Here is a 25172-nt window from a genome sequence, read left to right on the forward strand (position 1 = left end):
GTCCAAGCAGTATTTTAAGCAGGCTAACAATTATACAATTCCCTTCAACTACTGGCACGGAAAGAGACGACCAGGCTTGTTCTTTCTTACCATCTATTATGACAAATTTCTGTTAACCTCTGCCAACAGAACAATGACTTCTAGGCACTCTTCCTTGGTAGGCAGGCAGGAAAAGATGCACCAGCACTGTAAGGGAGGGGTGGTGTAAAGTGCTCATTGCACTCAGACAAATAAGGTCATCTAGGCATGCACAGTAGTTTCATTAGGTTTGCTGCTCTGAAGGATTTTGTAGCTTCTGTTGTATATATCAGTCATATCAGGAAGAAATTAAAATACCTAAGCTGGTTTTGCTTACAAGAGACTGTTATCCCTGCAAGTGCTCTGAACCAGGCCCATTTGATACCCTCATCATTCTGATTTTCATCTTTACTGTCTTAAATCGCACATGATTACTGTTCTTATAATGCTATATATGACATGCTTACTCATCTGCATTGCTTTGGCATTATTATTACAGACTAATCCCACTGGAGTATTATTGAAATGCCCAATATCAGAACGACCCTGGGACTTCATTTCCAATCCAACACGCAACCACATCTCTATGGGAATAGCACTAATGCAAGGTCAATCTCTATTTCCTAGTCAAGACAATGCTACATTACAGTTTGAGGGTAAAAAACCCAGACTACTACATGTATCACCTCACTCACAATTCATTACTTATGCCAACCAGGAAACTCCTAATTAGTTAGAAGTCTCTGGAGTCTGTTCTTTCCTACATGTACTCCCATACTGGTAATAATATTAACATAGTCAGCATCAGAAGAGAAAGCACAGAAGTTATTCCCAGACTTCTTACGAATTCACACTGGGACTTGCCTTCCCTCAGCCAAGAGAGGGTCTTGGGACTGCCTCAGGACTTCCATTGCTTCCTGCTGTTGCAGGGACAATCCTTGGTCCATGCCTGTCCATGCTGCACCAGCCACTCTTGCTTTCTTGGCATCCACCTACCTCTGCTATGGGGTTCAGGAATCCCGCTGAATCTTGGAGATGGCTTGGCAAGGGAAGTGCAGAAGTGCACACTTTTACACACAGGCACACATAAGATAAAAAAGAAAGGTTTCTGCTCCAAAGAGCTTCCCTTAGATCTCCAGTTCTGTAAGCAGGAGCATACACAGGAGCTGAATTCCAAAGAAAACATTACACTGCTGCTGTTCTCTGAATTACTGGTCTGGAGGCTTCTCTCAGGCTTGCTGTTGCAATACCATGCCTGCATGTGCCTGACTTGCAGCCAGGTCAGCCAGTGCATTCACACTATGATCTGCACACTACGATATGTAGCCTGGAGGACTACAGGGATACTCAGCATAGCACAAGAAAGCTTCAAAGATAAGCAGATGCTCAGATTCAAGACTGGGTAAATCTTACTGTGAGAGGATGAACACATGGAACAACTTGCAGGTAAAATTGGAGGTAGGTAAAATTGAAGAAATACCATGACTAATTTTTCTTCAAAGATAATAGCAACATAGTAAAGCTTCTTGTATTTTATACAAGACTTCTTGCCATTTTCTACTTTTTGGCGTATGTAAATAATACCTTTCAATGAATAAACAGCATGGAAAATAAATTCTCATGAGACCTATGAACGTGGACTTTATTCACTTTTTCAAAAATAAAACAGTACCAGATGACAGAAGAGATTTTTTTCACAGAAAAATACTTGAAAGCTGAGAAAATTCTTAGTCAAAAGTTTCATCATTTATTTTCTAAAGTGCTACCATTCTATATCTTAATGCACAATTAAAGTGAAACTCAAAAATATTTACCTTCATTTCATATATTGAGTCACTTTTGTGAAAATTTCATTTTAAAACCAAAAAAAAATGTCCAAAATCTACACCATCAGGTCAAGTGCTTGCTTCTATTCTCCACATAGGGAATTTGAGTTTGTCAAGTGCAGCTCAAACAGGGCATATATAGAACTGAACACTGAAGTAAAAAAAACAAAAACCAAAACTTGCTGTTATTGACATTTTTCTACCAAAACTATTTATAATTAATAAGTAAGTAATTGGTAAGTTTGCTGAAAATATAGTGAATGCTGTCCTTGAATGGATTTTCCCTTGTATGTCAGCAGAAATTCTGCAGAGAAAACAATTTGCTTTACATCCCAGTAGGCATCTCCTGGCTTAATAAGAAATTACATAAAGATACAGTCAATTCTTTGGGAACAGATAGCAGTTTGTTAGAGTGGAGACATCACATTTACTCAGTGTTTCAAGTCCTGTGGGTATGTGTATTTCTCTTAGTGTGACAAGAGGGATGTCAGGAGATGATAACAGTCCATTCCTTGTTGCCCTTTTCTTGACTGGCTGTCACTAACTTCTAAAACACCTAAATTTCTATCAAAAACAAACAAAACCACATCAGTAGGGAGTCTGAGGACATGAGGCTGGTCACAACCTGCCCTGTGGCCTCCTCTCCAGCCTGTGGGGGGACAATCCCCAAACCAGTCCTAGTTCAGAAGCCAGCAGCCCACAGTGGAGGACAAACTGGTATGAGGTGCAGCAGAGCACACCGAAAGGCACAACACACTGCAGTTACCAACAAGACTGTGAATTTTAAACACTGCCAATGCAGGATGCCTTGGGTCAGCAGCCAGCTTAATCTGTATAAATGTACAGGTGAAATGTTGTACCATTTTCAGTGAAAACAAAGGAGATAGGTAAGGTTAAGACACTTGCAAAAAACTGTCTAAAACAGATTCAGTTTACACTGACAGCTGTTCTGGTTGTGAACAGGGCATTAGATTATCTCCTTTTTATTTTTTTTTTTTGTTGTTCCCAGCTATAAGAGCATCTACAAGATGACTTTGCCATTGTAAAAATATTACCTAAAAACCAAATACCTTCCACCAGTGCTTATAGAGTAGAAAAATTCTGCCTAGCCTAGGCATGACACAGAAAAGGAAATAAGGGTATTTTACGACCCATCACAAGCAGTGATACACAGGACATGATCACATAATTCACTGAAAAGACCAGGCCTGCAGGACACAGCAGCACAGTTCACACCTGGGTTCATTGGTTGCTTGTCTAAAATGAGCTTAGCTCTTGTGCCTATTTGGTTTTGGGTAAATTTTTCATATTCACAGAATCCTTGGCAGCCACACTCTCTAAATCCCAACTGAGGCATTCAACAAAGGTGGTCTTAAATTTAACCAAAAACGTAAGCATTATATTTGAAATTCTAACTAAAATATCAGAATTTAATACAAATATTAAATTTGTATTTAATACAAATAGGCCTGAAAAATCAAATAACCACCAGAAAGCCAGCTGCAGACAAAAAAAAAAAAAAAAAAAAAAAAAAAAAAAAAAAAAAAAAAAGCAAGCTCTTAATTCTTAATGAAAGAACCTCACCAATTTCAGTGGAAGATTATTGGAAGAAACATATATGACACAGTTATCAATGCACACTACAGTAACTCCAGTAATTACATCTCAGGAGTGAACAATGACTGGAGTAAACCATTATTATCTTCCCAGAGCTTAACATTTGCACCCCACAGTCTACAGTGCAGCCCCAGTGCAGCCCCAGTGCTCCTCCACAGCCGTGCTACCACTGGCACATGCTCAAGGTCCAACATCCTACTTGTGTCTGAATCCACTCCTTGGAGACAGGAATAGTAGAGAACATTTGCCAGAAAAACAAAAAAAAGTGTGGCATGGTGTAAAATCAGTTTCCACATTAAAGCAGCTTCATACAGAAAATACCAGAATGATTTCTGTAAATTCACCTTGCAAAAGGGATGGCTTCATGTGAGGGTGCAAAAGAAAGCTGCTTTGAACTTAGAGGAAAAAGTGGCCCATGGCAGCAGCTGTGTAAGAAGCAGAGAGGTTTCTCCAGGCTAACTGTGGCAAATATGCAGACTAAAGCAAGAGATGGATGGCCACGTGTCTAGAGGCTTTTTCAAGCCAGACAAGTGCTGGTGAGGGGACAACAGGGTTTTGGTCCTCTGGATAGTACTGCTTGCAAAAATTCCCCAAGGAAAGAGTTTTCAAGCATTTTTTATTTGTTTTGTTTTCTTGTATTCGTAACTGAATTGCACAATAGTGCCAGAAAACAAAATGAGAACAGATGCTGATACTCCAAATCCTCCCAAATATTCCAAGTACTATCATCCCAAAATTATTCATGACATTACTTTGACAGATATTGTGCAAAGGGATCAACTTGAGTTATCTTAATACAGATGATGGCATCTGATTCTTCTAAGAGCTGTGTCTATTGGGAATTTTTGTCAGTGAACACTTCTGAATTCCTTTTCTGTACTTTTTCTTTTTTTGCTCTACATCTAGGACTGGAAAACTCAGGCTAAACACACTCATTCCCCATTTATAATCCCTGAGCAGAGAAATTAAGCTGGAGCAAAAATTATTAAAAAAAATATTAAAACATTATAACATTTAGTTTCAGTAGATACGAATACTTTAATATATTACTGTAAGTATATCCAGATTTAGTTAATAACAACAACAATCACAACAACAAAACCTTTTCTTGTATTATTATCTATAAAGAAAATATTTTTATCCCTGACATGACACCTTGCAGTAGAGTTGGAATAGAGATGCAGTGCAATTTGCTCAATTATGTAGTCTAGTGAAAGCACATTTCTTCCTTAAGCCTGCTGGGAAATTCCAGTGTTTTCTTCAATGGCTGTCTTTGAGAGCGTACCTACACTGTCCATTGATCACCTGAAAATCTGCAGCCATCAACTTCCTTATCTTCAGATGTGTTCCAGTTCCACCTTGGGACACTCGTTGTTTCAGAAAGTTCAAGCATTTTTTTTACTTCCTCATTATCTATGATGGCAGTCAAATTCCTCAACATTTGTTGTGTCCGGAGCAGCTCGCTAAACTCAAGCTTTATGAAGTGAGGACATTGGAAGGTAAAAACAAGCACAGTGATGAATGACTTGATGGTCCCTACCTTCAGTTCTTCAGCAGGGCTTTCCAGAGCTCAAACTTCCTTGCTTCCACACCATATCATTGCTAGATTGTGTGGGGAATGGGTAGTAGAAGGTACTTTTGAGCTGAAGGTTATGCCCATAGTTATCTCAAATTTATATCTCCCACATGAAACAAATATGTCCTTTTGAAAATTTTGATCCTGAGATAAGCAACAAAATCTTAAACTCAAGAATGGCTCGTGCATCAGCAGTACTACCCTGAACTCCTCTGCATGTCTCTGTTGACACTACTGATGGAGAAAGAGCCCCATGACATTAGTCTTTTCTACATTTCTGTCTGAATGGGATGAAGGGCTCATTAACCCTCCTTCACTAGTAGAAACCCTACTGTGCAGAACAGCACAGAACTGACACTAATTTAGATTTATAAAATTTCTTCCCATAATTCTTATGAATTCACATCCACTTCCTCTTCATTTCTTTTTAATGAGAAATTAACATCAAGGGAACTCTTGATAATCTGTGTTTCTTTGCACTGATATGTCACTACTCACAAAAACACAGCCTGGCTGTTGCAGTTTCTCTACTTTCTAGAGTTACCAAAATGGATCAGGCAGGATTGATTACAGGATTGATTGCATTTGTGCATTTCAAAGCAGGAAAAAAACACTGAAAAGAATCCTCTCCCTCATCACCTGAGTGACACAAGCAGAGAAACTTGATATGGCAGTATCTCTACCTAGGGATTACCTTTTAGAAAGATATCCAGCGTGACTTTGAAAGCATCACAGGATGAAAACTCTGCTCTATGTATAGATAATGTCTATCTGAATTGGGAGTAGACAAGCCTTGAAGACCGAGATCTCATTACAGTCCCGCTATTACATTCAGGATGTCCCTGTGATACAGAACTGTAACCTCCCATTAAATCACCTCTTAATCTTCTTTCCCTTTTAGATTAAGAACTGTCTGAACTGCTTAGGTTTTTGCTATTTAAGACATGTTTTGCCACAATGTTTTAACACCCTGTTGCCACCAGGTAAATTTTAGCAATAGCGTCATTAAATCACATTTCTCCATTTGAGCTGTCATTTATTTTTCCTAACGTACCTTGCACTGCCTGTCATGATCTACAGTTGCTATATAATGTAACATTTTAGTTAACACAAGACAGTGGTTTTCTCTAGTGTCATGGTAAAACTGAAACAGTAAGGGTAAGAAAAGGATATAGTAATGATGTCACTCCCTTTTAGAAAAACTGTCATTCATGTATTCAAATAGTGGGTGGTGAATTTTCAAATATTTGAAATTTGGAAGAATGGCCCTACAGAACTTTTCCTAGTACTTGGATTCAGGAACAGATATTTAAGTTTTTAGGGGTCATATACATAAATGTTTGTAGGACAAATAGAGCTGAATGATATGCACACCCTGTCTTTCTACTTGGTAGTACTGAAGGAGACTCGGAATGACAAAAGGGTTTATCAAAGTCTCTGTGTAGAAGATTAGGCTATCCTTGTGAAAATGAGATATGGATGAGAGAGATGAGAAATATGGAAAATGCAAGTGAATGCTTCCCACACACTTTACCTTTTGTCCTTTGTGCTCAGTGACCGCTGGTATCTTTACGGTTTGCTTACTCTTCACCTCTGTGGAAAACCCCAACCCAGCAATGCTGACCTCTGGAAGATGGTAGCTCAAAATCAGGCTGGATGAATGCATTGCTACAAATGGTTTAAAAAGGGATCTGTCAACGACTCATTCTTTTTGTATACTTCAATCTGATATTAAACTAAAGTTACAAGGGTGGCTTAGGGGGCAATTTAATATGCAACGTGACAAATAGGATGCACTGATTTTTTACTAGCTTTTTATAGTTAAAGAAAAAATGCCTGTGACAAAAGATCATTAACTTACTCAATATTCAAGATGAAGAAAAAATACAGTTAAAGCCAATGGAGAAGGAGGGTTAAAGAATTGCAAAATAAGCTACTGGCTTATATTAAGATTTACCAAGTCAGTGAAATAGTGATGACTTTAGATGTCAATAAGCATGTAAGATCCACAAGAATTTACTATTCCTGTAAAGTAAGTGTGCCAAAATGGGGGGAAAAGGGGGAAAAAAACAAAAAGAATAATTCAGGCATTTCTTGGCTGCTAACCTGTGCTCTGGAACTCTCTAATCAATCTCTGCACTTATTCCCTGAAGTTTAATGTATGCATAATGAACTAATGGCAAAGAAGGATGAAGACAGATGCCTTAATTTGCATGAACTAGCTTATTAGATAGTCAAGCTTTCTGAACAAACCACTGCAGCGAAACAATAAAACACCCAGCTGCAAGAATCTACCTATGTGATTTATTTTTTCATCTGAATTGTCACCATCCCATTAAATTAGCACAGAAACTGAGATGGCATCATATTAGCACATAGTGACATTGCACATGTTAGCCTGTGAGACAACAGGAACATTTCACAGCTTCACGTCACTTCAAGAAGGTGTTTGCAGGTTTTTGCAAAAACCTGAATATGACATCAATAAGAGGCTTATACTATCTCAGAGCAGCCTCTATTATATATAACCTATATTATATATAGGAAAATGACCTTCCTCTGTGAAACTTCAAAATAACATAAATTTCACAGGAAAGTTTTTGGCTTTTCTTTCAATATTAACTCTTATCCTCCAGAAACCTTGGTTGAAAAGGAACAAAGACTACACCTGCCTTCCTCTCCAAAAACATTAAGACATTCTAATTCTATATACTCTGGTTCACCTCTACTTCAAAAACACATCTTGTCAGTTGGGTCTATTGCAATGTCCTTCTCTTCTTTCAGTGACCAAAAGGTTAAAACAGAAAAATGTTTATATGGATTGAAGAAATAGCTAAAATCTTCAAATAGACTGAAACAGATAAAGATTCAGCTAAATAGTACTACCTGGAGGCTTTAATATTTAATAATAATTAATTTTAATAAATTTAATAATTTAATTCCAAGCACAGTGCAATGTACAGAATCTCACTGAGGGTGCAAATGAGGAAACTGCTAACACCATTGAAAGCAGGCTTGTTGAAATACTTCTTTTAAAGTAAGACAGTCTGTGAAAAAGCTGTCTCTTAATAAAGGCTGTGCTTAAACAGAAGGGAACTGCAGCGTGAGAGCACTTCTTCAGGTTGCTGACTCCATGCAACCAATTCACAAGATGTGTTTATCTCTGTTTTTTTATCCTCTGCTTGTAAAGGATGTACTGCCAGCATTTTTAAAGAAAGCATTTTAATTCTAAATTATTTTAAGTTCACAGAAATCACTTAAGGAACCTAGCAGGCCTTTCTCAATACAGATGCTTCAGTGCAGAGATCTTCTGCTACCATTGAGAGTACAATTTCCTAATCAGAACTAGAGAAAAAGTTAGGGAATTTTTACATTTCATATGGTTTCATGTTGGTATAAAGCTTTGCTATGTTGCACAAACAAGTGAGATTTTTTTCTTCTCCATATAAATCAATATGTGGTGTTTTTGAAATGAAACAAACTTCTGCTCCCTGTGGTCTTACAAAATGTCTGTAAAAGAGTCAGTTTTTCTTTCCCTTCTTGATTTACCAAAGACCTGTAACAGGTCTGCACATTCATCATATTTTTCTCAGTGAAAACCCAGAGCTTATTTATGATGGAGATAGAGATAATCAGCCTAATGTTAGCTGCTACAATCTCGTAAGACTCTTAGTTATGGATTTGAGTTCCTAATGCTTAATTTTAAGTATATATGCATTAAAAAAGACAAGATGATGCTCTGACATCTTCTGATTCCCACATTTTGACTACTGGTCAATGATATTTTTATAGGGTAGTAGATAAATTAAAATTTGCAGTGGATCAGCAAATAAAATGTTCTAGTCTCTATCCAATTTTATACACAGAGAAAACTGGGTCTATAAAATGTATTTACAACTTGTCAAAAATATTCTGATTTCTCCAATATGCTTAACTCAGGCCATGAAAAGCACGTCTAACCATACATTATAATCATATCCAGCTATCATACTCGTTGGCTAGCACTTAAGCTGGAATGACTTAAACAGCTTTCCTATTATTTTCTGTGGTGTGTGATTAAGTAAGTCAAGCTTCATGACTGGCTAGATATTCCCATCCACTATATGCACTCTATTGCACCATTACCTTTTGTTAGTGGCTAAGGAAAAAGCCCTTGGCTTTTAATGGCCTCATCAGAGTTACGTACCATCCTTATCATAAAATTGCATAAGTTCCTTACTAGGTACTAGGGTTTGTAGCTACAAGTTTGTAATGACTTTCAAATTTCAATTCCAGAAATAAATCTGAAATCTTTCTGGAAGAGAACACTTGCAGTCCCATGTGAATATGTAAAATATAAGTTATTTAGAAATTATTAACTGCACTGCAGCATTTTTATTCTTGATAGATTTGGTCCATTTTGTTAAAGTCTTGGTATAATGGCATGATTTCCCTGTACGACCTCTATCAATTTTTACTTCTCACTTTCCTTAACAGAGCAATATTTTGGGGTTCAACAGTCACATTGTGTTATCAGGTATGCTCACTCATTGTTCAGCAGTGGTATCTAAAGTTCAGCTCCAACATGTCTCATTTTTCTACGACACTACGTCTTTAGTACCTCAAAGGTCAATGCTCATTTTCTATACCATTTATTCAACAAGTATTCAGGGTCACAGTGTCATCTAATATAGGAAGGTCTTGCCAGAATCTTGTCTCACAGTTAACTATTAAGCTGGGCTCGTTTTGCTTCACCAATAAAATCAATTAACATTGAAGACTGACTTTTGTTCCTGTTTGGATTGATATTCACGGTGTCCTTCTACCGATGTTTTCTGTGAATAAGAGCAATGAAATGTCCTGACTTTGGCCTTGTTACTATTTTCCCCTATTAAAATGCTCCTTGTTTTGCTTTCTTGTACTCTTTTCAGGTTGGTAATGAGGGAGACTTTACTGAAGAGACTTCTTTATGTGTTTATTCAAGTAACATTAGTGGAATCCCCAAACGACATGGACATAAAGTGAGGTATCTGCGATTCGGACAAGGACAAGAAATCAAAAGAAGATGACTATCTGCATTCTCCTAGTCTGTATATCACCTACAAAGTGAAAAAAGCACCTTACTCTACCAATGTAAAAGATGTCAATGGATGTGTGCACCTATATATAAAAAACCCCAACAGGTGCCCAGTAAATTAATTATGAAATTAAAGCGGCCAAGAAGTTATTTGGGCATCCTGCCAGGTGTTCAACCTCTTACTGACCAGAATAATCAATACAAATCATGAATATATAAAGAAAACAGTTTAACATAGCAATACTTAGTACACCTTTGTGTTAGTGAAGTAGTGCCTGTCACTCAGATGCTTTTTCTCCTTCTTTTGACACATACATTAGTAACAAAGGAGAAGACAGGAAAGTCATGAAAGAGTTTTCACAATAGTTAAAGAAAAATGCCTGGGAGCAAACACCCCTGAAGCACAACTTGATTACTTTAACAAAGGGAAGATTAAATGGTGATTTCATAGTGAAGTGACTATAAAGGATGAAATAAATTTTGATGAAAAACAATTCTTTCTTACAAATGAGGTGAAGCTGAACCTGTGCATACTCAAACTAAACTAAATGCAGTGTGTCTAACCACAAAAGGTTGTGATGGGTTTTGTATCACTGGCAACCATAAATAGATTGAATGTCCTTCTAAAATATAATTAAAATACAAGTTGAGATACAAATAAATACCAGCAAGTTGTATGCTTTGTTTAGACAGTCACAAATACCTCTTTTGGCCCCATAAATTCACAATATATACATTGAAACTTGATCAGACAGGACCTTTGTTCTTACCATTGCACATTTAAGTAGCAAGGAAACAAAAGCTAGTTTGCACTGATGCTATAATAAACTTCTGGTCTTCCAGATCCTGCACAAACCAAACCACTTCTTTTATTCTACACTATGAGGCATGCAATTACATCTCTGTCTGTCCCATGCACCACAGATGTGATGAGGAAGACACAAGAGCACCAGAATCTCTTTTCCTCTTTTGATTGTAAGAAATGAATAGAAAGCACAAAAATGCTATAAGGCAAACAAGCAAAGAAATAACCTTTTTTTCCATCCATACAAAATACTGTGAGCCCTTTCATATTGGCAAAATGGACATATAATTTTATAGCAACAAAAAAATATTAAGATTTTTGTGTATAAATCAAGGTGTAAAGTGAGAATGAGCAGCTCTGAACCACTGATACAGTTGAAGAGGAAAGCTACTATATTATAGTATATATTTTATATATTATAGTATATATTATTTCCTTACTATTTTCATACCCTGAAATGATAATCACTGAAGAAGCTGAAAGAGATATTTAAAAAAACCCGAACAGATGGAAATTATGTACTAAGTCCGTTAAAGAGGTATTAGAAAATATATTAGCAACATTAAAAACATCAAGTTAATTATCTATAACTATAAGATAAAAAGAAATTATTACGTGCAAAGAGACTTAAGCAGGCAAATGATAAAAATATTATCCCAAACTTCTCAGATGAGCAAACTTCCCAGACCTTAAAGGAACATTTTTCTTTGCTAGTCATATGCTTCTGTCTACAGAATTGTGCAACACAAGACTTTTGAAAGAGAGGAATGCCCTCCTGGGTCAGATCAACACTCAATCTAATCCCGCTCCATCTTGGAAAGCAAGAAAATGAGGTTTAGGGAGAGAATGAGAGCCAGCCTACTTTGCCCAGCCTGGCCCTGCTACGGTTCTTTGACACCCAGTAGTGTCACATTAGAGAGTACAATGCTTCTCAGTCTTTGCAATATTTACATACAAGGCTCTTGGCAATTAATTTATTCAGTCTCTACTGAATCCACTGACACAGTCTCTGTAAACACAGATTTACTGCCTGCTCCTCCTCTCCAGAGATACTGGATCCATGAGTATCTCTACTGGATCTCAACTGAATGAGGCAGAAATCATTTTTGCTGTTGAATACACATTTTTCTTCCAATACTGGACTAATAGCAGGGTAGAGAAGAACATTTAAATAGATTTCCACTCAGAGAAAAATATATTGCCTGACAAATTTTTAATGTATTTCCTTACTTCTGAACAGACTGGGGAACCTGAGCATTCCTTGTGCATTTTCTTCTCATGTACTATACATTTTTCTGAAGATACTCCCTTTTCTTGCCCCAAGAAAGCCCAGCTGGGCTATCCTGTCAAAATGCAGTGATTTTTCAAGAGGTCAATACTAAATTTTAGCTTACCAGTTACCCAGAAGAACCTCTAGTAGCTGTAATAGGCTGCTGTACTCCACAAGGAACAGTCCGTCTGGTTTCACAAAGTTTTACAACTTCTCGTAGACAGCAGTGATTATTTGGATTGGTAAATTTTATGTTTATCCAGGAAGAGATCGTGATCACTTGCACAATCCCGGGGTTACAAATCTCCCTGTGCTTGGCACCTCTTTCCATGACCTTTTAAGAGCATATGGTTTTCCTTCCTCTTTCCGAGCTCACTCAGCTAGTCCGGTGTCTCCTTCAGAGACTGTCTCCATGCTCCTAGTTCAAACCTCATCTTAACCATCTTTCATTTTTACCTAGTTTCCTCTCCTCACATGTCCACTACACCATGCTTTTTCTTCTAACTGAAACCTTTAAAGAAGAATAAATTTTTCAACAGACATCACCAACATTTTGATTAAAATGAACAAAACCAAGCGTCACAAGGGTATCTTCCCTTTTTTGCAGCTTAGAGACCATGCCAGAATTGTGCAGGAAAACAACTGTCCTGGAAGATGGGAACCCCAACCTCAGGAGATGCACTGATGCTTCCCAGACTGTTTCAGGTTCCAAGCTCCACTAAAAAATCCTGTGGTATCACCATGACTGGAAGACAGGAGCCAGGGACTCGTGCTTCAAACTAACAAATGGCCAGAGGAGTACGAGCACATGTACACACTGCAAGCACATTTGCTGAGTACAGAACAATTTGCTTGGAGCTGCCCATCCCTGCCTCAAAATGTGTGTGTGTGTGTGTGTGTGTGTGCAACAGCTAAATTGCTGAGACAGTTTTTTTATGATGTTATAGATGCTATATCATATATATCATCCTATAACACATATAGCTAAACTGATTTTTCTGGGAAAAAAATGCAGCTGCAATAAATTAAGACATTTTACTTTGAAAGGCTAAAGGTTGTCAAAATTATATGCAATTAAATCCAAATACACATGAATTAACATGTTTGGTGCCATCAGCAACAAAACCTGCTGTGTGAGTAGCAAAAACAGTTTAAAGTCAGTTAAATTTTCAGACCTTGTATCAGTTGGGTATTTGAAAAAGTGCACATCCCTCATGTACAGTATTGCCCTTAATATATTTTCTCCTTTGTGGTAAAAGAAGTCAAATTAGACTGTTCTCTACCCTAATCCTTTTCAGTGCTGAAAAACACCAGCATGTAGCAGACCTGTAAGGAATATGTATGAATAAATCATCAGCAATCTCAACTAGGTAAGAGCTCAGTGACCTTTGTTAATTTTCTACAAGAGAGAAATTTCATATCTACGTATGAAACATGAATGACATATGAAGTCCTTCCAACAAAGTTCTTTGATGAAAAGGAGGAAGGACAAGAAAGAAATCTTCAATAATAAATATGTGAAAGCAAATTCAGAAATTTTCAATGTCAGTGGGAAGGAAAAGACATATAGCTCTGCAGCTGCTTCACAGACCATTTGGTAAACCTCCAGCAGGTTAAACAAACACACAGGGAAGCCTGCAAATGATACAGCAACTGTAGGCTCTCATCAAACATGAAAATCAGCAAATGACTTTGCAGATATAATAAACACCTCAAGTGCAGAAAAGCTTACTAGCCTGTGATCTGCATTTCACAGGTCAGAACACTTGCTTCTGCTCGGAAATCACCCAGGATCGTTACCATAATAACTGTGACTGCAGAGGTTACAGCTAATGGATTTCTAAATGCTTAAAATCTCTTCAGTGGCATTTTGTGCTGATTTTAAGAAGTACATAGTAAAAGCAAGTGTCTATGAGAAAAATGCAAATTGAGGGAAAAAAGTGCTTTTGTAGACACATACTTGAATTTCCTAACCCATGAATGTTTTATTTTCAAGTTTTACCTCTGCAATGAATTCTTTTTTCTCACCATGAGAACTATGAAAAAGGTCAGGGATGATTTTGGCAGGTTTTCTCAGGCAAATCACGCTCTCACTCTGCAAAACCAGTTAGCCAATGAAGACTACTTCACATTTTGGTGAGGGATGAAGGATAGGTAACATAGCACTGCATCTGCCATATTAGAGTGCTTCTGAGGGAAGCTGAAGTTAAAGGCAAGGCAGGTTTCTTTTGACAAGGATGGAAAAACTGCCTGAGGACTGCACAAGTCAGGCAACATTGCCTGAGAAGGTGGCTGCACTGCAGCAAATGATGCAAGGGGGCCTGCTGATGTTAGGAGCACTCTGTCAAAAAATCACGGGATCGTTTAAATCTTCTGCAGTTTTACTCAGCAGAGGAGCCTGAAGGAACTGGACCAAGTTAACTGCAGCATGAGAAGAGCTGCTTTTGAACACTCACTGTCTTGCCATATTAATCACCAAGATAACAAAACAGGCTCTGGAGCTGTGTTTGCACATAGGTAAACACGTACCCACAGGGATGCATCATCCCTCTGTCACATCTGTCAGTCACCAAGAGCCTGGCTCAGATGTTAAGAGCTGAGCTACAGAAATAACTGGGAGCTGTCTTCCCTCCTGAGCACTGACACTTAATGGAACTTAGATCCCAGGATCACTTCAGAAATCTAATTTTTTTTTTTTTTCAATCAATGTGGACTTTTTTTAAAAAAAAAACAACTTTTATCTCTCCATTTTACTTTCCAGATTTCTCACTTTTTTCTGAGATTATCTTTCAAAAGAAAATTAATGCACCCCATCTATTCTACAATTCTGATATGCAGTACAGAATTTTTCCTTGTTTAAATCACAGCACACATGATATTAAATTCAGCTAATACAATTCTGTACTGGCAACTCAATTACATCATAACTGGATCACATGTTCTGCTTTTAATTTAGACTGCATTATGGAATTTACATAGATATATGCACACATATATATACATATACATATATACACACATACATACATACATATATATATATATAAATTCAATTACTTTCTTATTTCTTCAGAACCTCTGCTTGCTTTCTGATAGTAACATGTTGGTTTTTTTTATTAAAACAGACATTTCTAGATGTTACAAAACTCCAAGAGTCATAGTGAAGAAAGAAGGGTCTTTAAAATTCTTCAGCTTCCACCTGACCTACATTTGAGTTCATCAGTTGTGGGCAGTAGACAAACCCCTCAGAAAAGCCAGATTTGGTGCAGCTTGAGACAGAATATGAGCATTTGCTGCACAGCAGGCTGTGGGTCAGGGAGGGGGAAAAAAGGCATACCTCTGTATTTCTGTAAACAGCTCCTCTACGTGTTCCGAGCCAAGGACTGGATGAAAACCGTCTTACTTCTTTCTAATGACATTTACATTGTGTATTTAAATATTTCAGAGCCTGAAAATTCCCAGGATGTTAATTATTGGTTTTATTACAATAATTTAGTATTTCATAACTTCTCTTAGGAATATTTTGTGTCCTAAGCAATTACTGAGGACACTACATCATGCAGCAATTACTCTTTTAGTATCAGTAAATATTATCTTTTCAAGGCATTTTAAGCTTCTTTGATTTGCATGTGCTCCCTTCTAGCTAAGCAGTTCAAGATCCAGCCTACCCTAAAATTATGTTTGTTTAACATTTTATTTTTGCATTAAAATCCTGTTACCAGCTCCCCCCAAACAAGGCTGCAAACCATCTACTAACAGCAATTCCAGATCTTGAGCCACTGCAGAGGATGTGCTCAGGGCTGTACATACACTCTATTTTCCCTCCAGTTTGACGGCTACCCTTGTTCCTGAGATCAAACACTGTGCTGAAATACAAAACCTGTATTACAGCATGCTTCAAAGAATCAGGTAGTGTGGAAAGAAAATGCAGTATTTACACATGTACAAAGGAATTGAAAAATCTAGTCACTTTAATTTCAGACTTCAAAGTCTTGAGAATTTTCCTTCAGAGCACAGTGACCTATTTTAACAACTGACCTGTTAGTACCTCCCTGCAGCTGCGTACAAAACTTGCAAATGACAAATAATAATAATAAAAAAAATGGTTAGAGAGAAAAAGATGCTCCTGTTGGTGGAGAAAACATCAAAAGAATGATTTGTAACATCTAGGTTTGGTCTTCTCCTGGTTGTCTCTGCAAAGGTTGGCATGCGCTCTCACCATAAATGCAGATAATTTGTTCAGCAGATCCATGATCACTGTGGAGTAGACAGAGGCTGGAATGAGACCTGGGAAGGCTCCTGTGGGCCCCAGAGGCAGGCAGAGCTGGAGCACAAGGGTGACATGGGACATGGATTGGACAACATGGTGAGGCCAAGACTTCAAGGGCCTTCTGCTAGATGTGTTGAGCAGGGCAGAAGGCAGGCAGCTGTGCTACTCTTCTGCCCCAGAGAACAGGAAAACTCCTCTCTTTGAGGAAATATTTCCACTAAGCTTTGTTGTTTGGTGCCCATTTCTTGCACAAGAATTTACTTAAGAAAGAGACAGCTCACAACTGCAATCGTCCTGGCTAAACAAAATCTCTGAATTCACAGATGATTCAAATAGCTCTCCCAGTGTGTAGTTCACACTATAGTTCTTCTGAGCCCTTGACTACTTCAGGCAACAAGACTTTACATAGCTAGAAGTCTGAGACAGTGCACATGTCTAGTCAGTAGACAGAAGAACGAAAAAGTGTGGATTTTTAATTTTTTTAAAATTTAATGCTGACTAGATTGGGCACAGATTCACTTTTCCCAAAAAGCAAAACAAAAATGAAGCACTGAGAAGCTAAAACATTTCACCTCAAAAAACTGTGGTGTTTTTTACTATACTTTTTCAGTAATGGTAAGTTTTAAGTCTCAATTAAAAACATGGACACAAAACGAAACTTCTGTTGCAGATTCTATGAAATATTTTAATCAGTCTTAAATTTATGGTGTATTATTCTCATTTCGCAAAGCAGTAATTTTTATTCTTGTGTCAGGTCACTTCTTTCCACTCCATGCCCCCAGTTTTCAGTAAGTAAATTGAAAACAAAGAAATAGATGAATAAAGTGAACAGTTTGCACAGCATTACTGTTGATTTACCCATGTTGTAAAAACAGATAAGAGGACATTGGATTTTATTTTGGAAATCATGGCAACAGCTGTCCAGCCTGTCCATATTGAAGACAGCACAGGAGCATGCTTGTCTTGAAGTAAATATTAAGGTCTTCTTCAATTGAACGCCTCTTGAACAGTGCCATGAGCTCTTGACACTGTGGCAGTGCCACAGGAATAGCTGATGTCCTTTTCAAAGCTCCTGCAGGAATAAGCAATGCCAGGAACAACACCTTTGGCTCACCCACTGCTGCCCTTACCCTTGCCCTTCGCTGGGCACTGCCTGGACCCTCAGCAAATCAGGAAACCTCAGTCCAGGAACTCAGTGGGAACAACATCCATCTAAACCTAGGGATTCAAGAGGCTGGCATTCAAATACCTCAATTTTAAATTACAGTTGTCTTTAGCTGCATCTGTGATTCTGATGGAAGGGTCTTACCCATGACTTCTGAAACAGATTGTTTTCATTTACGTGCCTTAACACTAGTCCTGCACTGACAGTTTCTTCAGCAGGGCACAATACACTCACTCCCTTGGCTTCTGTAAGGACAGGGTAGCAATAAAGCAAAAATTCATTACATTCTATTTGACAGTCTAAATTTAAATGCTTAGAGGGGAAAAATCTGTTTGTTTCTGACTGTAAGCTGCTTCTCATGCTAGCATTACCTCAAGCCTTACTTTTAAGTTAAGAAATTTTGACTGTGAAGCTAAGTAACGTTTCAAACAATCATGTATATGTAACTGTAACTAAACACCTACACATATGCAAAAAAAAGTCCAAGTTTCAAACCGCATTATATTAATGCATATCATTTGAATTAACTATTATTTCAGCAATGCTGTAAATCCCTTTGAAAGGATCTGTTGCTTGTTGATTTTGCACCATGTGAAGACATGGTAAATATGACATGTAGTCTCATCACATGAATAATGCATTCTGCATCTCAAAAAAGCAAGTTCTGCTCCAGGGAGATGCTTAATCCATTCCTTCCTTCTGGGGATGAAAGGAATTAAACTCAGTGCACTGATCTCACAGTGTGTGCTCATTTGACTTTAATTATAAAATGATTATTTCAACATTTTTTCCTGTAAAATAAACCAAGCCTGAGCTTCATGTAACCTCTACAGAATTACATTACTTCTCTGTGCACTCAGTCAGTGCTCATCAATACTGCTCTTTCAATACAGTTTCACATGGAAGGATAAAACCCACCTCTAGAGGTTTGCAGCTAGTATAGTAGTTTCAGGCCTCACAGCAACAAAAGCTCCCCTTTTTGATAGTTGTCAAAAAGATGGAGCAGTGAAATCCTTTAAAGTGAATTCAAATGTCAGGAGAAGGAACTTTCACCAGACACAGGGAGATGCCACGATCCCATTACCAGGCTGGAAGATTTGTATCTCACACCCTGTATATTTTCAGCAGTATTTTTTTCACAGACTGCTCAAACCTGTGCAAAACTCTGCATGCAATCAATTATCTTGCTAAAACCCAGAAGTTTTCTCTTGGCTAATTCAATGGGCAGAGCATTCCTTGGGAATAGAACATCTGCTGTCCATGTCTTAGGAATGACAGAACATCAAGTGGAATAGACAGCTACACTGTCAAAGGTACTCCCATGCCTCAAGCTCGAAAAAACAGCAGCTCAGGAATGTTATGTGTTATCAGGCATACCATCTGGGGAGATAGAAATGATTGCTTTCCATATAGGATAGGATCTCCATGTGAGGATTACTGACAGTAACTCCAGCTGACATGTTCCCATCCAGCTCCAGCAGAATTTACTGGGTTCATTGCATCACACCTTCCAATTCCAAAGCTATTTGGAGCTGACCTACATAATGTCAGAAATGTGATCCTGCTCCCAAGCAAAAGCAGCTGTTCTGCTTCTGGTCCTGTACTAATTAATGCTACTAGTTAATAGTGAACTTCCTATTGCCAAATGAAGCTGGCTAGCTGGGATGCTTCTGCACCTCTGCCAGGACTAATCCACAATGTGAATAAAATGCTCACACACAAGCAAGAATAGAAACTATTTAAGGTGCTATCTCACGTACAAAACACGGTGTCAAGCGACATAAATGTTTATAGGTTATTTTCAGAAACTTCAGTCAACTCCTAAATATTCAAGTTAATTCTCAAAATAATGCCTGGTTTTGAAAAGCCTTTTATGTATCTAAACCCACAACATCCGTTGCGCTACAATGATAATTTGCTAGGGCATGAATAATTTTAATTACAATTTTTTTAAGTATCCAAGCAGTTCTATCTCATTTATCCTTTGGGGTTCCTAAGGTCTAGAGATGGAATAAGGCCTTCAGATAAATGTCATAACTATATTAAAAGCTAAAGAATATACATAAGCTTAAATCAGCTGTTTTCAGAACATCTCAAATACAGCAAAGCACATCTCACCGAACACTTGTATTATCTCTCAGAATAAACTGTGACTTATGAAGAGCACACAGTAAAAATTTACCTGCAATGCTCTCAAAAATTCCAGAATGTGCAGCAAAATGGTAAAAAAATTAAAATAAATGGTCATTAGTCATGATGACTATTACTCAACACTTGAGATTCCTAATCTTAGCAGATGCTTTGAAAAAAAGTTGTGCCGGTACATTACCACCAAACTTTCTCATTAAAGAACACAAGCAAAAATCATCAGGATTTCTCAAAATGTCATGTGAAACCACCAGCTTCAGTCTGTTCTCAGACCTTGGTGTTTTATAAACACAGTATCCACACTATAAGCGATAACTATTATGATCACAGCAAAAAAATCAAAAGGTTGAATACTTTCAAGGCCATAAATATTTCGCCTATGGGCTAAAGTATTCCCTGAAAAGTATCCTATAGAGGTCTTTGTTCACTTTGAAGAACAAAGAATATCAATTTGTATTGACTTGGATTAAAAAAACTGGTTGATGTTTGTATAATTCATTATTTTCTTAGAAGAATAACTGCATACTGGATGCTGTAGTGATGTCTTTTCACAGTGGTTATGATCTTTATAATTCTACCATAAAAATAACAGTTTTTAAATCACTAGGATGTTTTCAATATTGAACAAGAATGTTCATTACAAGTAACACTAAATAAGCCAGCCTGCTCTCTCTCACACATAGAAACATGCACACAAAGCATCCACAAAATGTGCTTTGGCTGTTCACTATAGGTATTGGGATGTGATCAGAGCCTAGCAGTGCAAAGGTCTGAGCTCCATCCCCCATCCACAGACTCTCTGTGGGTTGTGTGTCTTTGTACAATAATAAAACCACTTAGCACAGGCAATATTTACCATTAGAAGGTGGGTGACATGACCTTAGAGCTGCTGATTTCTATTGCAATGCATCTTCCCTTCGAGTCAGAGGTTACCGTGCTTGAGGTGAGAACAGCAACATCAGTAATTCCACCTGAGTGCAACCTTTGTCAGCGTTCATTTGTCTTCATTAAAAGGTCTCTAAAATATTACTTGAGGTGAAAATCCCTTTAGATTGCTGCACAGTCTACACATCAAACTTGTACGTGTATCAGACTTGTCTGAAGTAATTAAAGGCGACACAGATTGAAAGATCACTTATTTTAACTAACCATTGACCCAATGGTCCAGCTTTGTGCGATGTGATGACACAAAAGACAGGGATGGACAAGTGATTCTACACGTGGCAGAAAGTCACATGAAGACAAGAACTCTGGCAGAGTGTTTCTCTGTTAGACTTCTGAGTTGGCTGATGAGTAGTGGAAAATATGAGCCAATCTCCCTCTGCTATCCAAACCAGATACCAAAGCACAGATTTGAGAGGGCCTGAAAATATATAAGCCTCTGATGAAAAGGTGTTTGTGCTCAGTGTCTCAAATCTGCTGCAAAAGACAGAGATATGGAGATGCTCTTCGCAGCAAAAGCTCGAGACAACCTAACTGTGGAAACTACTTACAGCTCTCTTGGAACTTTCCTTATAAAGTTGCTTGATAGCAATTGTAATACATTTGCTTCTTATAACTAGTTGAATTTTGATTAGTATTATCTTGATGTTCAAAAACAAGTTAGTCATTACAAAAAGGGAAGCAAGTCTTACCTGGAATACTCTGTCTCCTCACAGACAGTGCTCCATCAGGTGCCTTTGCCTGGTTTGCAGATTTTGTGTAAGGACTCTCATCTAAATAGAAACAAGCAACACCTCCAGTTACTGTTAAATATAATGTTAAAAACAACATTTTTTTAAAAAATCCAGGTACTGTATGAATTAGCAGTGCGGATCACAAGAGATGCTGTGAGCCAGATGAAGATGGGCATTTCTGAATGCTAATTCAATGCTCAATGCCATGTTTAGATTTGATGACAAAGGCTCTGAATAGGAGAGCTGGAAAGGATGTGCTAAAACTCAAATTGGAGGTAACACATATTGATGACAGGCCTGATATACAAAGGCTTTTTCAGGTTTAACATAATGATAGAAATTGCCCTTTTCTCATGTTTAGAAGCTTCATGTGTCGAAGATTTGAATGACAGAGGGACTATCCCTGTTCAGGAGTAAAAGGCTTAGAGAAGCTTTTGAATATTTTGGCGGGGAAGATGCACTCCTTTTCCTTTAGGATCTGTCAGTGTGTTGTTCCTTTTTCTTTTGTAAGTTGATTGGGGAAAACATCAGAAAGCTGTTGCCAAACAGGCCAGGCACATTTGTGCCTCAAGAACAGCACTGTATCTGTCTGTGTCTAAATAGGAAGCTATGTGGAACACCTACTGATCAACTTCAGTGCATAAAAGACCACTAATGGTGGGATGAGCAGATGAGTCACCAATTAGAGCAGCATTAGGCAGAAAGTGAGTCACTTCTACATCCCTCTCAAGAGCAGAATGACAGTAAGGGAAAAGTCAAGTATATTGTTGCTTTGAAAAGGACAAGCTATAAGTGCAGGAAAGAGATGTGAATAAAGAGAAGAAATAGTATATGCATTTTATTATTTCAATCAAAAGAAAGAAATAAGAAGAAATAAGGCTTCTGCCTTTAATTGCATGCTCAATTATTGGTTTCCCTTTAATTGAGTGCTCAAAGACTTTAAAGTGTCACAAATCTTTCTGATTGTGTATTTTCAGTCAGATTGCAAATGACTGATGCATTTATACACGTGCATGAATACATGCTTAAATACTGATCAATGAGTAGAGGAATCAAAGACTACATTATCTGTTATAGCACCCTCAGATCAAACAGAACCATATAAACTTTTTCTGGAGAACCATCTTTTCAGCTGACACTCTTGACAGTATAATCCTTCTTCGCTGATTGCACTCCGGCAATCTGGCAAGGTCTCAAACTCCATTAGAAACTTGCATCAAAGGCAGCAGTCCACTTTCATACCAGTGAGATAAGGGCTTGGTCAGTATAATTTAATTTAAAACCAGGTCTCAAAGAAGAAACTGAAAGAGCTGGTTATCCTTTAGAACCAGAACTTCTGTAATGAAGTCTGCTACTGTTAGGCAGTTGCAACAACAAAAAGCTTAAATTAATTCAAAAGGAAAAAAAAAGAAGGAAAAGCCAAAATAATTATTTATAGCCATAAACCTTGATGAAAATACAGCAAGTAGCGAAGAATATGTATTGGTAAAATAGCCCAACAGCCAATATAATTGTGTTTTCTACAGTAAAATGAACTGCAGTTGTTTTAGGACTACAATGTTACAAGCGGAAGAGTAACAGACTTGATTAGACTGCACACTAGTACAAACACCTACAAAATAAAGCTGCCAGCTACAGAAAATAGAGAAGCACGGAAAAAAAATTAACATGGGTCCAGGTACATAATTTAAGAAACAGGTATGTAAAGCCTTATCCTTCCATTTGAGGTAAGTGGTTAAGCTAATATTATTGCATATATAGAATATACACTCTCTCATTAATGAAAAAAAAATACAGTAAGAGTGAACTAAAGCTTCTGAAAGTAGTAGCACTTATCTTTTTTCCCTTCACAGAAGAGGCACCACTGAGCTTGAACTCACAATACAAAGCTTAAGACAAAGAAACTGAACATGTGGTTTATATGTCCCATCCATTACTACTTAGTTGCAGTTTCTGGACGTGACAGCAGATAGTGTGAGGCACACATTTTTCTATTAAAAAGTGGGCAGGAAACATAATACAATTTCTCTGTAACTGATGGATAGTGATGACTTCTGGGCCCTATTTGACTGTATGCCCTACCTAGGAAAAATCTATCAATTTACAGAACAAAACAGTCCTCCCAAGTCAGACTTCTTACATACAAATTATTGCCATCGGATTGAGGGAGAGGAAAAAATGAAATAAGAATTTTCATAACCAGACCTTTTCCACTGAATCTTTGTCATTGAGCAAATGAGTAAATCATCTCCACTCCCATACTGAAAGAAAATTTTCCCAATATTGCACTGGAATAGGAGTACCTGTGGTTATTCGGAATTCAGAATATGGAAATCTGCAGATTTTTCTGTTTAACAACACCAATGAGGGGAGGGGACTGCATGTTCAAATACTTACTAGGGAGCCTGAGCAAAAATGTTTTCTACATAATAACTGGCAGATGTGAAAGTAAGTAAGACTGCACAGATGAGTTAGCTAGTATTTTAATTTAAGCCTATTAACACTGAAAGCTTAACAGATGCTTATATGGGTTGGGTAGGCATGAAATTATATTGCATTGCATTTTTTAATCAGTTCACAGGTTCTCATAGCAAAACAAAGGGCCCAAAAAGTTTCTTCATAAACTTCTGAAACCCCATAAATGCAAAATATACACTATTATTATTGGGAAAGAACAATGAGCCATTGCTGGACTGGTAAGCTGTTCTCAGAACTGGATAGAATTTTCTTCCAATGCCCTTTTAACAGTAAAATCAGACTGAAACATGACTAGAAATAGGTATAAATGACTCCAAGGAGCAAAAGAAAATAAACACAACCATCTATACAAAGAGTTCTTATTGCGATGCTTAACTGAGACAGGAAAGCAAAATAAAGATCAGACAGATGCAGAAATACATGTCATCCTAAAGAAACTAGAGGTACAAGGAAGTCCTGATAGCCTTGAATTGTCAGACACCATCGGTGGTGCCCCAAAGGAAAAAAATCTGGTTTTACGTACTAACGAAGTTGCATGAGTAGCCACAAGAATTTATCATCAAATTAAAATTTCTTGATGCCTTCATCCACTCTACAGTTAGCAGGGAGGGTCTTAAAAATGCAAAAATGTCTTATGACAGCAGTGCCTAGGGGGATTTGTAGGAGAGTTTTGTATTACCAGCACTGATAGATTTGGAGATGAAACTCAATTCAGCAAGCCAACACACAGAAAAAGCAAAGGAGCAAAGAAGGATATAAAGCATTCCCCCTCCAAACAGGAGATAATAACTCAGTATCAGGGAAAAAAGTGATATAATTTAAGACACCACACGTACAAAGCAGAGGGAGAAACAGGCTAGATTCAGAAAGATAAATCTCATCTGTTTACACCCTTAATAGTAGCACATCATCAGCAGGGAGCAAGCCACAGTCCATAAAGAACTCACAGGCCAAACTGCACTGCCCCAAAGCACAGAAATGGCTTGCCTGGACACACAGCTGCAAACCCTGCCAGGCAGAGCACCAGTGCTTGGTTCTTGTCTGCTTCTGTAGGAATCACTCCACAGGTGGCCACATTCCCTACTAGCTTAGCTACACCCATCCACTTGTGCATCTGCTTTTGATACACCACTGGCATTTTTTCCTCTTGTAATTCCTCTGGCTAAAAAATTCAGACAACTCAGAGTAAACAATTTCAGCTAGTCAGTAGGTCATAAAAAAGTGTCAAGCTATGCCAGCATATCTCTTCACTCAGTGAGTACAGGAA

At 37.8% G+C, this 25172-nt stretch overlaps 1 protein-coding gene across 12 annotated transcripts in view; it reads right to left on the bottom strand.

The window, feature by feature from the left end:
• Window positions 1-25172, bottom strand: part of GRIP1 (glutamate receptor interacting protein 1) — a 310822-nt gene that overhangs the window by 79393 nt on the left and 206257 nt on the right. For all 12 annotated transcript variants that reach the window (XM_033514247.1, XM_033514243.1, XM_033514241.1 and 9 more), the window contains exon 2: window positions 21386-21466. In XM_033514247.1, the coding sequence (XP_033370138.1) occupies window positions 21386-21466 (81 nt within the window). The remainder of the gene's footprint in view (window positions 1-21385; window positions 21467-25172) is intronic.

Source organism: Parus major, chromosome 1A (assembly GCF_001522545.3).
Source record: "Parus major isolate Abel chromosome 1A, Parus_major1.1, whole genome shotgun sequence".
NCBI classification, from domain to species: domain Eukaryota; kingdom Metazoa; phylum Chordata; class Aves; order Passeriformes; family Paridae; genus Parus; species Parus major.